This window comes from Schistocerca gregaria, chromosome X (assembly GCF_023897955.1).
Source record: "Schistocerca gregaria isolate iqSchGreg1 chromosome X, iqSchGreg1.2, whole genome shotgun sequence".
NCBI classification, from domain to species: domain Eukaryota; kingdom Metazoa; phylum Arthropoda; class Insecta; order Orthoptera; family Acrididae; genus Schistocerca; species Schistocerca gregaria.
The window spans coordinates 787,152,509-787,166,638 of NC_064931.1; the positions used below are offsets into that span (position 1 = coordinate 787,152,509).

Here is a 14,130-nt window from a genome sequence, read left to right on the forward strand (position 1 = left end):
CAAGTGCTGTGATCACATAAAATGGAGTAAGACAGGGAGGCTCATTTTCCTACCTTCTGTGTAACATAGCCTTGAAAAAAGTGATAAGAGATGCGGGCATCAGTACAAGAGGGACTATCCTGCATAAATCAGTTCAGGTGCTGGTATATCCAAATGATATTGACATAATTGCAAGAATGCCAAGACCAATGAAAGAAGCCATTAGAAGTTTGCTAGAAAGGTAAACCTACAGATAAATGAAGGGAAAACTAAATATATGCTAGTAACTAAGAAAGATTATCCAAATGAGCCTCCATCCGAAGATAGAAATTGGTTAACATAAGTTTGACGTGTGTACTTTCACTTGGATGAGAAGTAAACTGTAAGAACAGTGTCAGCTCTGAAATACAAAAACGAGTGTTGTCCGCCCAAAAGTGCTACCATGGCCTCAGAAAATATCTGAAATCTAAGTTGCTGTTCAGGAAAACTAAAGTTATGATGCATGAAGTTTTACTAATGTCATTGCTAACATATGATGCTGAAACATGGGCATTAACAAAATTTGATGAAAAGCAACTTGGCATATTTGAAAGAAAGATCTTGAGACAACTTTGTGGACCAGTGGAAGAAAATGATGTCTGGAGCAGAAGATTGAACTATGAGTTATATAATCTCTATACTGAACCAGCTATTTCCAGCTACATTAAGATTAAAAGGCTGAAATGGGCAGGACATGTACTGAGAGCAACAACAGAATGATTAAGAAGATATTCAACACAGTGCCTGAAGGAACCAGAGTAGAGAGGCTCAAGCTAAGGTAGGAGAAAGGTATCAGAGAGGACATAAAGAAAATTGGAATACAAAGTTGGAGTAGTTTGGCATGAAATGGGGAAGAATCGAATAATCCTCTACAAAAGGCTACGGTTTACAGAGGGCTGTTGCACTGATGACAATGATGAGCTTCTGGAAGTCTTTCAGCAATGCACTTTTAATCTCATCTAAGCTTGTAAAACAATGGCCCTTTAAGGTTCTTTTTATTTTTGGAAACAGAAAAAATGACACAGGGCCATATCTGGTAAATCTTGAGGCTGGGAGTATCATTACAGCATTGTTTCTCACCAAAAATTCATGAACACATGTGTGAGTGGGTGCATTATTGTTGTGCAAAAACCATTAATTGTTTCACTCCCACTTGCTGAGCTTTTTTTGGTTGTGGCAATCCAGAATGCTTCCGCAGCAACAATTGAGTCTTTGTTTCAAAGTCATACCTATACGTCCATGTTTCATCACCTGTTAAGATCATTTCAGTGGTCCTGCATCGTTGTTGACTCAGTTTAGTGACTCCTGAGCAACTTCCATTCATCACTATTATTGCTGAAAATTCAACACATTTGGCACAAATTTTGCTGTCTCATGTTTCATATCAAAAACATCCAGGAAGATGGCATGAACCAGTGATACTTGAATATCATCAGCAACTCCTCTGATTGTGATCTGACTATCGTTCATAATCATTTCTTTCACCTTTTCCACATTTTCATGAGTTGTTGATGTGCTGGGGTGTCCAGAATATTCATTACCATCAACTTGCTCACAGCCATCTTCGAAACACTTTAACCACTTGTAAACCCTTGTTTTACTCATAGCAGCCCCACCAAAAGCAATATTCGACATTGCTAAAACTTTGTATTACATTTTATTCCATTTGTATAGCAAAATTTAATGCAAATTCTGTGATCCATTTTCAAAACAAATCAGTAATTGTCACTTGTAAGGAAACATATGTAACCTTATTGACAGCTGATGACAGACTAAACATCCAATATGGCTAACTGTGTACAGATACATTTCAGATATGTTTACCAACGCAACTATGAAAAATTGTGCAAATTGAACTAATACAACCCAAGCAACTACAAAATTCTTGATACTTTGTTAACTCACCTCATATATGAGAGGAGCAGCGTCAGAAGTATAAAGTAAAGTTTAATAATCAATCAGCATTTAGTGCGTGACAGTGCTCCAGTTGAAAGAAAACCAGATCCTATGTGATTATAATCACGGTCTGTTTCTTGGAAAATGCGTGCACACACACACACACACACACACACACACACACACACACACACACACACACACACACAGAGAGAGAGAGAGAGAGAGAGAGAGAGAGAGAGAGAGAGAGAGAGAGAGAGAGAGAGAGAGATTTCCTGTAGTGTCATGAGCCATTTGTTTAGATTATTTTCACAGATAGTCTAAAATATTTAAAAAATATCATTGTACTCTAGGCTGCCGGCAATGCAGTGAAACGAGCAACAGATAACTTAGTACGTGCAGCCCAGCAGGCAACACAGCAGGAGAAGCAGCGCAGCCTTGTACTGAACCAGAGAATGGTTGGTGGTATAGCACAGGAAATCAATGCAAGATCTGAAGTTCTGCGAATTGAACGTCAACTGGAGGAAGCATGGAGTCGGTTGACTGCTATCCGCCAAGCAAAGTACAAATTAAAAGGAGAAGCTCCATCAGATTCAGAACCTGAAACGTACGAATCATTCACATCAAGGTAAATACTCATTTATTTGATGCTCCAAATGAATTAATTTCCAGTGTTGTAATGTACAGTCACTCACTCATGAAGCACATTTGGATGTTGTTATAAGTGTCACATCACATGCTCTGTAGGTTGCTTTATAAATATAGATTTTGGCTCCATCATATGTTGCATGTTAACATGCCATTAAAAGTAATTGTGTCCTTTCATTGTTTTAACTATTTATCGTTATTTACCGTTGTCAACTTTTTTCTCTAGGTACACAAATTTTTGAGACAGTAAATGTGTAATACACAATTATCATAGTTTTGCAAAATTATTTAGTGAGAGAAGCTAATAGTTGCTTATGGGAACCAACTAGAGCAAAACATATAGCAATAAAAAAATTAAAAATGTGTTTTTAAAGTTTGGAACACTGGGTTTCCAGGAAATGAGAAAGAAGAAAAAGAAACGTGGAGATACGTAATGATGTAGTATGCTGGCACAGATATACTGTGAAGGATAAATCATTCTGAACTACAAATCAATATTGGTGTTTGTGATTTGGAAACAATAGAAGATGAACAAATTATAAATTGAGAAATACGAGCTGCTTATAGTCTTCTCTGACTTTCACTCCCAATGAAGTAACTTTAGTTGTAAAAACATGAGATTTGATCTTAGTTCTTGTCTGTTACTATACCAGGTGTGTCTCCTAAGAGTTGTCAGGCACATTTTCTCTGATGTTTCAGCAGATATTTGCAATTTTGGTTTTGCAACATGTAGCTGGTGCCAACCCAAACAAATAGTGCTCATTACATTTCATGCAATGCCTGGCATTGACAGAATGCATTGGTTTGTTTTCAGTTTCAAACAAAATGATTTTGAAATCATAATTTTATGTTCTCATTTGATAGAACGCTATAAGATTAGTCTACTGCTATACTTTTTTGCTGACACGTGTTAACAGGGACATTAAAACACAAGGAATAATAGGTACTCTAGCAATGACTGAGCAACATGCTCCTGCTTGGTGGGAACAGTCAGCGCAGACCACTGCGGTGCAGTCTCTGATGGAGTACTCATTATTTCTTGTGTTTCTCTGTCCCTGTTACCACATATCAGTAAAATGATAGACTAATTTGAGACCCCTCTGTCAAATCGGTACATAAAATTCCACTTTAAGTATCATTTTGTTTGTAATGACACTTTCCATTGACACTGGGCGCCACATGAAAGACATGATGAACAGCATTTGTTGGGGCTGACTCCAGCTACACTTTGCAAAAGCATGTTTGCAAGTATTTGCTGAAACACCAGAGACAAAGCATCTGATGACTCTTAAGAGAAAGATCCTGAATAAATATTGAAAATCTCTGCTGATAGTTCGCTTTCTTGCTGACTATCTGATTGCAGCTCATAGCGTTCATATTTAGAAGTAAGCAAACAGTAATATTTGTTCTATGCATTAAATGAAATCACAAATGACTAGATTTCACATTAGGAAATGGTCACACACTGAGCATGTCCAATTCATTCTCAGTGCTCCCTGGGATACAATGGTTTCAAGTTGCCATATGTGGCAGTGGTCCAGGTGATAGTAAACTAATGGAATGTTATGTGTCGCATTTATTGTCAACTTGCTTCCACAGTTTGTATTAAAAAGTATCACTGCCAGCTGTAGATTATTTTGCATATCACATACATGGATGCTGTGTCGATAATGACAGTTGCTGTCTACATTATTCTTCTGTAATATGCGTGAAGATGTTTAAAATGCAAATAAGCAATTCCTTTTTGTTTGCTCTTTTTCCTGTACCTGTTTATCTTTAACAATACTTGCAAACAATAATTCATTGATGATAAGTTGGATGATCTTGATGGCCATGCTCTGAAGCCCCTAAGACTAATGTAATGTCCAGTGTAAGTTTTGTTGACATAAAGTACTGCTGGTATGACATCATTATTCTATTGTCCCATCTGGGAATGCAGTTCGCAAGAGCGTGCATGCATGACAGGCCATGTGGGCTCAAGTAGTGCCTGCCACAAAGCTTTTCCTGATGGCTTGCACATTCTGCAATGGCATGCAACTGGCACAGCAATTGGTAGATCCAAGGAGAAATCCAAGAAAGGAACAAAGCCTTAAACTTACTTTCATCAGTGACACAAAAGCAAGGAAGTGTTGGCAAAGCAGCTTCTCATAAGCAACTCCATCTTTGGCCACATCGTCCTAAGGGTCAAAGGGCAGCAGGTATGCCAGCGGTGTAAAAGCCTGCATAGTCCCTGTGGTACGACAAGTTCGTGATAAGAGTCTGCTGCCACTCAAGGAGAGATTGGAGGCTGCCTCCATGGCCAGAAGAGTGGAACGAACAACCAAATAGACTGAGCTCACGGAAGTGGAAACCACACCCATTGCCAGTTGTATTGTACTCTAAGAGCGAAAAAACAGCATGGGGACAGTGAACCAAGGTTTATTCTTCTTCCATACACAAGCGAACAGCAGTTGAGAACATAGACACAAAAGTAGAAATAATCCATTTACCAGTACGGGCAATTGCTGACAATAAATATGAACACAGTTTGAGAGTGGGTGCCTGCTGCCCTGCACTTATAAAGAGGAGGGCTCTGGTGGATGGTGCGGCAAATACCATGCCGTATGCACAAGTCATGTGGCCCATCACAGGCAGCCTCTGGTGGCTGGCCCCACAGATGCCATTGGCAGAATATTCTAAGTGTAGCGTGCCAGCAGTCTGGTGCCGCAGTGCGTATCCAAGTATTACGCACAAGGTTATAGCATTGCCAAATACATTGGATGGGCAAAGTATCTATTAGGAACATTATGTATGTAGATTGTGGACATTTGGGAATGTGGGTCTCAGGGGAAGCGTGCAAGGGATAAGTCCCTGTAGTCACGCTATTCATCTGTGTCCTCGGTGGCTCAGATGGATAGAGCGTCTGCCATGTAAGCAGGGATCCTGGGTTCATATCCAGAGCAGTGTTCACATTTTCAGCTGTCCCCATCGATGTATGTCAGCAACACCTGTCAGCAGCTGGCGGTTTAAATTAATTATCATTTACTTTTGTATGATTTTGCTAAACCTTAATTTCATCCAAATAAATCATAGGCATCTTAACCCGTCATACCAATAAATGCGTAGCCAGTAAAACAAAAAGAGGAGACCAGAAATTTTTGTCCATTGATGCACTTCCTGAACTGAAAAGTGTCTTTTCTAATACAAAAATTATATATTTGAAACCTCATACTGTGTTTTGTTATTTAGTTCTGGACAGGTTGTATCTGCTGTGAGAAACTGTCCTCTATTGTTTTACCCAAATACAGTTCCATAGACCTCTTCCATACTCGTGCATCTACTCCTCATTTAAATCCTTTCTGTAGTGGATGTAAAACAGTACCTACACCTTCAGCCTTCTACAGAACTTAACGTTGCTGCCAATGTGTTGCACTCTTATATCAGAGACTTCACATGCTTCTGAACTTGGATAAAGTTAATGATCTACTTAGCTTCCTCATGATGCGCAAGATTGCAAAAAACTTTGACGTTAGATATTATCTATCTACTTTGTTCCAAAGTGTCCATTCTGTGTTGGAGTACACCAATATGTCTTGGGCTAGCATCTGTGTTTGACACTGACTGTTGCTCTTTGGTATCACTCATACTGAATTATAAAGTAGAATGCTTTCACTCAACAAAGTTCTATAAATTACACTCAAATAGTGAATTTTGTCAACACTGATCCATATTCAGGTATTGCAAAATCACATGGTGATGTATGAAAAGGAGTGAGGCTGGATGAACTGATATGTAAAATCTTCAGCTGCCTAGATTTCCATGATGGCAGTTGTAGTACAACACGTCAGTTCCTACACACAGAGGAATAAAACTGATGTAAAGGCCTGTATGTGAACAGTAGGTACACTTGAGAGAGAAAAAAAAAAAAAAAAAACTAGCCGAAAAGTTGAGGATGCTTTTCAAACTGCAAACAGTACCTGCTATTAAAAGGGTACTGTGCGTAGCACAACCTCCTAACAGACAGATTAAGAAGTGAGAAATAGTGATTTCCATAATTTGACTTTTCTGGAAAATCTCCTTAAAGTGCAAACATACAGTAAAGTCAGAATTGCAAACATAAATAACAATAAAATGTTTGGCACAAGTACATCAAGCCGTGGGCGTAACTCAGTCTGACCAAGAGCGTACCCAGGATCTAAGCTAGGGGAGGGCAACTCATATTTAGATTCAGAGAAGGGTGGAGGCATTGAAATGTGAAACAAAGCTCAAAACTATTTAAAGACTGTTTAGTGACCATCAAACATACTTAATAGCAGGCATCTACTTACTACCTGCAGTGTTCTTAACATAGATAGTATAGTTTTTATGAGATTTATACATATTATTTTCTGTCAGAAAAGTAGCATTCAGATACGTGATAGTACTGAATAACAATTTCAGTAGTTCTTTACATTAGCTGGTAACATGAGAAGAAATACCAAAATCTGAAGGTTCAGTGCTAGTGGAAGCATTTATAACCCAGAGCCATCTGACATTTTCAGTTGCGAGGAGAATATCAGCAAACTGTGAAATAGTTTTTGAGATTTCTTGACAAATACTTTGTGTGTGTGTGTGTGAGTGAGTGAGTGAGTGAGTGAGTGAGAGAGAGAGAGAGAGAGAGAGAGAGAGAGAGAGAGATTGATACTCAACAGTGAGACAATTAGCACCCTAAATGGCTCCAGACAAACTGTAGACATCTCACGTTGACAGAGAACGAAAATTGTAAGGAGAGAGTAAAGTCTCACTGGTAAATTAAGTTATGTCCATAGGTCAGAACATACGTGAAGAAACAACTACTTCATACACAAGCAAATGCTCTGTGCTGGGTGACCTTTTTGAAAATGAACTTAAAATTTATTTATCTTAAGTTGTTTTTTCAAAGAGCCAAATATTTAGGTGCCTGCTGGGTTAAATAATTGAGATACACTTGAGGATTCCACCCTAAACAAACCACAGTTTCTTCTTATTCACTATTTCCTACATGTTTCATTGCTATTAAAGCAGCTTTATTTTACTTACATCACATTTTGTTGCCCACATTGGTGTCTTTCTCCTTCCAGTACAGTAATATTCTAAAACAATTTGTGATCTACAATACTCCTTCCAGACTGCTATATAATTATGTTGTCTTCATTTAAACATCTGTTTTTATCATACTTTTGTAATTTCTATGAACATGTGCTTCTGTTGCTATTACTGCTATATTTTTCATGTTACTAAACTTCATCAGTCTGTACAATATTGATCCTGTATTTTTAATAAGTCTACAGTTTAAAAATTTTCTTCTAAGTAGATTATTCATAGAATTAAATTAACCGCCTCTTTTCTACTGTTGTTATAAATTTTAACTAAATTTCTGCTTTATGTCAATGTCACCATGTAAACAAAAATTCTACCAATTTGCAGGTACGAGACACGGTCATTTGACAATACTTTGCGCCAGTCTCCAGTGGGCACTTTCACGACCACATTTTCTACAACAGTCAATAACAGTACACCACAAAATGGCAATGTATCATCTCCAGAGAAGCTATATTCAAGTTTGAGCAAAGTGGAGAAAGCATATTCCAGTATTCGTGGTATGCTAGATGAGGCAGACACAAAGGACACACAGTCTCCTAGTAAACTGTCAAGCTTTGAAACTGCCAGTTCAAAGCCATTCAATAGCCCTGCAAAATTTAACAAAGAAGAACGAAGTAAAACAAGTGATCAGAGTAAAACAAATGGTGCACTGAGTAATAATGAAACAGAAACTAGAATTTATACAAGCACTCCATCAAGACAGGTGGCAGGCACTTTTGATTTGTCAAATGATTCCAGTCAAGGTTATTCTAGTATGACTGCAGAATCTAGTTTTAACAATTATTCCACTTTTCAGGGTGATGAGAATACAACTTTAGAGCAAAGAATGCTAAAGCAGTCAGTTACTCAGCGTACTGAAAAGCGTACGATCACAATGACCACATCATCACTGAAATCTTTTCAACTTGATGAAACCCAGAAATGAGATCTTAGTTTTGCAGAACACTTTCAATAACTTTGCTGGGTTTGGAATGTTCTGATTACAGTAGAATCAAAAACCTATTTTTTGATTTAATAAAACTAAATATTTAGTTTTAAATTTTTAAAGGCTGTAAAACTTTGAAACTGGTATATTTTGAGGGAATAATCCCACAAATGGGAAAATTGTTCCATTTAATAACAGAATTTATGGAAATAGTGTCTTTTAAACATTATTTTGTACTATTATAATTACTGACTCAGTTTTAAAGTTTTTATTTAAAGTTATATCATGGATGTAGTTGCTACATTAGATCTAAACTCTCATGTGTATGAAAGTGTTAGTGAGTATGACTTTTTTTTTATCTGTATAATGTATGAATGTTACATATAATGTTGATGATTAATGCTGTAAAACTTTATTATATAAAATGAATTATGTTGACATCATTTTTTAATCAAAGTTTTATAGAAATTGACAGATAATTCTAAATTTAGTGTTGTTAATCAGTAACTAATCACACTGATGTAAGTAAATGGTGAAGTAAGCATTTTTTTTCCAGTAAAAGACATTCTATTTGCAACTTTTGGAATAATTTTAAGAAATGATTGATAGCACATTAGTTGGAGCTGAATAAAATTTTATAATGTGCATAATTTATTTCATATTAAAATTGCCTTTCAAAATGTTAATGCTGTCCATTTGTGATTACAGACTGTACTATTTTTGTGCTATAAGTATCGAATGTGGTAAATTTTGTTATAGACTGCATGTAATTACAAGTCCAAGTATGTTCTGCAACATTACAGAGCAGTTAGAACAACCTCTGTCATTCCTGGATGTATTTGGATGTGAATGTATTCACAGGATTGTGATTCAGATTTAATACATTCATTGTTGTCTTTTGAAATTGTGGTGCTATGCTATAAAACTATTCTGCTTTATTTTGTTAAAGAATTATTTAAATTTTTGAAATGTAAAGGATGTGATAAATCAATATAGTTTTTATTAGGAAAGCTGTGAAACCTGTGTTCAGCTCTTGTCTCACTTGCAGTGTAATTTGTTGTGCTCTGTTTCTTTTTCGATACATTTTTTTATGCTTTGTCCATACTAAGACTTGAATGGTCCAGTTACTGAAGTAGTAACAACACAAATTATCTTCGATCTGTGTGCACATCATTAGCATGCAGGAAAAATTTCAAAAGTAAAATTTTTACATGTTATATAATGCATTAATATTGTAAAGGAAGAAAAATTTTAGGGCTGTAAACCTGACATGAGATTTTAGATGAATCATGAAATGCCTTATATGCTGTTGTGGGGGAAAAAAATCTAGTCTGGTATGAATAATGTAAATAAATTCTAGTCTGTTTAAATGTGAAAGTTATGATAGCACATGAGAAGTAAGCTTTTAAAGCTATTTTACACCCCTCAAAACAGTAGTTTTATGGAGTTAAACAGCTGAATATGCATTTTATATTTTTTATTGCAAATGGAAAGAGGAGGCGAGAGAGAAATTGTATCCACATACTTGTGCCATTTATTTTTGTAATGACTGAAATGAGCAATTTACTGGCAAAGGTAATGTACTGAGCTTATTGTCGCTTATGCTAGTGAAAATTAAAGTCATTGACCTTCAGGATATCCTTAATGGTAGCATGCATGCACATTGTTAGTAAGCATTTCCTTTTAATATACTTAGAGTAGTATCTTGAAAACTTCCTACCATGTCTTGATGAGTTGTCTTTTGGCCTGCCATTGTTACACTGTAATATTCTGACTTTCACAATAGTGCATACAGCTGCTAATGGTTATTTGCCAGCTGATAATGGTTATTTGCTTTTGTACATATGTAATACAGACTTTGAATTTAAAGTTAGAGGCAAAAGGCACAAACTGCATCAAATGCGGGTTGTAAGACCATACCTAACATGTGAAGGTATATAACAACTGGCTAGATACAATATGAGAAATCAGATGCAGACTTTGATGTCACTGAGGTCAAGTTTTCCCTCCTTGTTAGCCAAAGAGAAAAAGGACCAAAAAGATTCATTATTAAAAAAAAAAAAAACGGAGATGAAGGTAAAAACACAGGGCTCAGAATGTATGATATAATGCATTACCTACTTTCCACTTTTTTTTGGGGGGGGGGGGGGGGGGAAGGGAGGGGAGGAGTCATGCACATAAACACTATGGCTAAAAAGAGTGTATCAGTTTTTCCTTCTCTCTTAGGAAACACTGGTATGAATGAGCTAGGAACTTTTTTATGTTTTTGGGGTTATTCCTTCAGTTAATAAGTATGCAATTTGTGCTGTTAAGTAACTACAAACCTAAAACATTGTGGGGACCTTGGCTAACAAACACATCCAAAAGTACAAACTTTTAACTGGACAATTAGATTTCTCATTAAGGATGGAGAGAGGGATAGATATGAGTATCACAGTAGAGATCCAGTATCATCATCAAATTAGATTTTACATGCTACATGCTAACTTTTCATTATTTCCATCATTAGTGGCAATGCACAACACTTTACCTGCATTAATTGCAAAATACAATGTCTTACTAATAACTTAATAGGAAAGGTGCTAGCCATCATCAAATGGGGAAAACCACCCAGTGTCGAAGTGGAGATAAGGTGCTTCTAGTCACTGGTGTTGCATAAAGTTTCATTTCCTCTACACACACTGTGTTCGCTCTGTCATGTGAAGTGCAAGTTATGCTGTACACTTTTGTGCAGACATTTCCACCACCTCTCAGTTTTGTCAATTTTTGTGTGTACCACATACTGTTGATAATTTACTATGTTTATAATTGTTCATTTTTTCAACTGTAGTAGTTCATCTATTCAGTGTTTTGTATTGTTAAAGATAAACTTTTGTTTATTAAGAATGTGGCTTTTAATAGTGGAATATATCATCTAAACCACTATCATTATTGTTACATGAAAGGTGAAGTGTGTTCATGAAGTGTTTGTCCAGAGTAACTGCTATATTTAGTTAAATAAAAATCTTAATAAGAAGACATTGTTGTGATAGTTAATTTTTTTTTAAATACTTTAGGAGGAAAGAGGCCATTCACCAAATAGCCTAAGTGTTGAGACATCAAGACGTGCACACAAGACTTTTTAGCTTTTGGAATAAATACTTCATCGAGCTACACACACACACACACACACACACACACACACACACACACACACACACACACACACCCCTGTGCCCCTACGTTGTGCCGGATGGATATTCATTGTAGGTCCACATAGCACAGTGTTAGAGCGCAGGTGTGTGTGTGTGTGTGTGTGTGTGTGTGTGTGTGTGTGCGCATCATGCACTTGCACATTGATTTATACTCAAAAGTAACAACAAGTTTTCCTTTTGAGTGTGCCTGGTAGCTAAATGCTTCTGCTATAATGTGAGTTGTCACCTTTAGTCCTAAAGTATTTATGTTCTTCCAGAAGTTTCGTTACTAATTTGTTTTTAGTTTAACAAAAGTACATACATTTAAATTGCCTGTAAAGTATATGTTGTTATATTTTTGTTTGTGAATGTTTCTCACCACTTTCACTGTTAAACATTAATACATTGTTATTGCAGAGGAACAAGGCATTTAACAGGCATGTTGTAAGGAAATAACAGCACCCCCCTCACACCTACCTCTCTCTCTCTCTCTCTGTCACAATTATAGCATCTTAGTATTCACATTTGAGGTACATCACCACAGTGTATCATAAACACATGGGACTGTTGCTGGATATCCAAATAGTCAGTTGTATGATGGACATAATGAATTCGGTGATGCTGTTCCTGATTTCTTAGCACATTCTTCTCAGCTGAGATGTTTTGATAGGTGACAATTTAAAATTTCATCTTATATTTGTTGCTGGTATAGAACTGTGTTAAAAATGGCTGTTTTGGTTTCTTGCAGCAGTCACATGGTGGGGGCAGTCTGAAATGAGATTTTTCTTACATTCCATTTGTGTAGTAAACTGAAGAAAGAATTCAGAATTCTTTACCATTTTTATTTCATGTTAGATGGTGTCTGCAACTGTAAAAGATTTGCATGTTTTTCTGTGAAAAAGATAAATATTAATTAGGAAACAGTGTTTTAAAATAGATATTTCATTTGAAACTTACCTCCAGTGATGTGCTGGGAAGTATTAGACCTTACCATACATTTCAAATAAAATATATGTTTTTAGTTTGACAGTTGTTAGTCATTTGGTTAGAGTTCATATATTCTTTTTTACTGTAAAATGCAATTAGTAGCTCAGTAAGCTTTTCCTTACAACATGCTGATGACCTGTGTTATTCTTTAAGTGGCAAGACTGTGGATGTTTTGTATTACAATTTTTCAGTTCTAAGACAAGTCTTACCCTAATTCCTAGGATGATAAAGGCCATGTTTTCCACTTTGCAGTGTGTAACACATTCACTGTGGCATGCATATTTAAAGTGAATTAACCTTTTTTTCACCAATGTAATACACACAGAAGTGAATACTTTGATAAAACATTTTCATGATTGAACACTAGCTGCGGGTCAGTACGCCAAAGCTTTAATTTATTTTGATTGTAAAATGACTAAAACGCATACTATACCAATACTTCATAAACTGATTAATCATGATGTATTACCATAATTTCATGATGAAGAAATGGGCCTTACTTTGTATGAAATATTAGTAATATCTGTCTACTGAAATATATTTTTAGAATTGTTATTTTACTAGAGCTTGTAAAAATTGGTGCCTTGTTAAAAAGAATTTTAACAGTTAATATGTATCAAAGGCTAGAACATGAATTTTAAATTAAAAACACAACATTATTTACAGAATTTCTGTGTCTTCTTTTAGTGCTGACGTTATAGTGTGCTTGAGAAATTTTTATGTCCATCATTCATTGATGAAAACTATATTATGTGCTGTTGAAGTGAGTTCTTCATTTTGTTTTTGTGGCAGTCGCCATAACTAATCAACAAGAGGTGATGTACATTGAATACTATTATGCTTCCCTTTGTCTACAGTTTGTAAATGTTTGTTCTTCAATGTGTGGACCACACTGAGTAATTAAAAATCGTCACACACACACACACACACACACACACACACACACACACACACACACAGTGCCAGTTAGGCACATAATGTCGGGACTGCAGTTGGGCTGGTGGACTACAGTGGGATGGAGGCTTTATTGGGTTGGGTGAGTAGTGGCAGAAACAAGCAGAAAAAGGGGTTGGGGATGTGTAGCTAGTGGCTCGGAGGGAGACAGTAGATGTAATGGCTAGAAATGTGGGAGGGAGGGATGGCAGATGTATGGGCTAGGCATGTGGTACAGGGGTACCAGAGCTGGTGGGTGGGGTGTGGCGTACAGTCAAGATGATGTGGTGGGATGAATTAGAAGGGGTGAGAGGACAGAGGAAGGGGAAACTTGAGTGGAGGGTGCAGTGGCAGTGGATTAGCTGGAACTGGGACTAGGATGATTAAGGGAACGAAGGCTGTGTGTCTTATTTACACAGTTTGTGAAACAGCCATCAAACTCGAGTATGT

The 14,130-nt window shown here is 36.6% G+C and overlaps 1 protein-coding gene across 4 annotated transcripts in view; it reads left to right on the forward strand.

The window, feature by feature from the left end:
* Nucleotides 1-13,415, forward strand: part of LOC126299537 (talin-1) — a 267,085-nt gene extending 253,670 nt beyond the window's left edge. For all 4 annotated transcript variants that reach the window (XM_049991526.1, XM_049991527.1, XM_049991529.1 and 1 more), the window contains exons 44-45: nucleotides 2,268-2,542; nucleotides 7,987-13,415. In XM_049991526.1, coding sequence (XP_049847483.1) covers nucleotides 2,268-2,542; nucleotides 7,987-8,587 — 876 coding nt within the window. In that variant the 3' untranslated portion in view covers nucleotides 8,588-13,415. The remainder of the gene's footprint in view (nucleotides 1-2,267; nucleotides 2,543-7,986) is intronic.
* The last annotated feature ends 715 nt before the right edge of the window (nucleotides 13,416-14,130 follow it).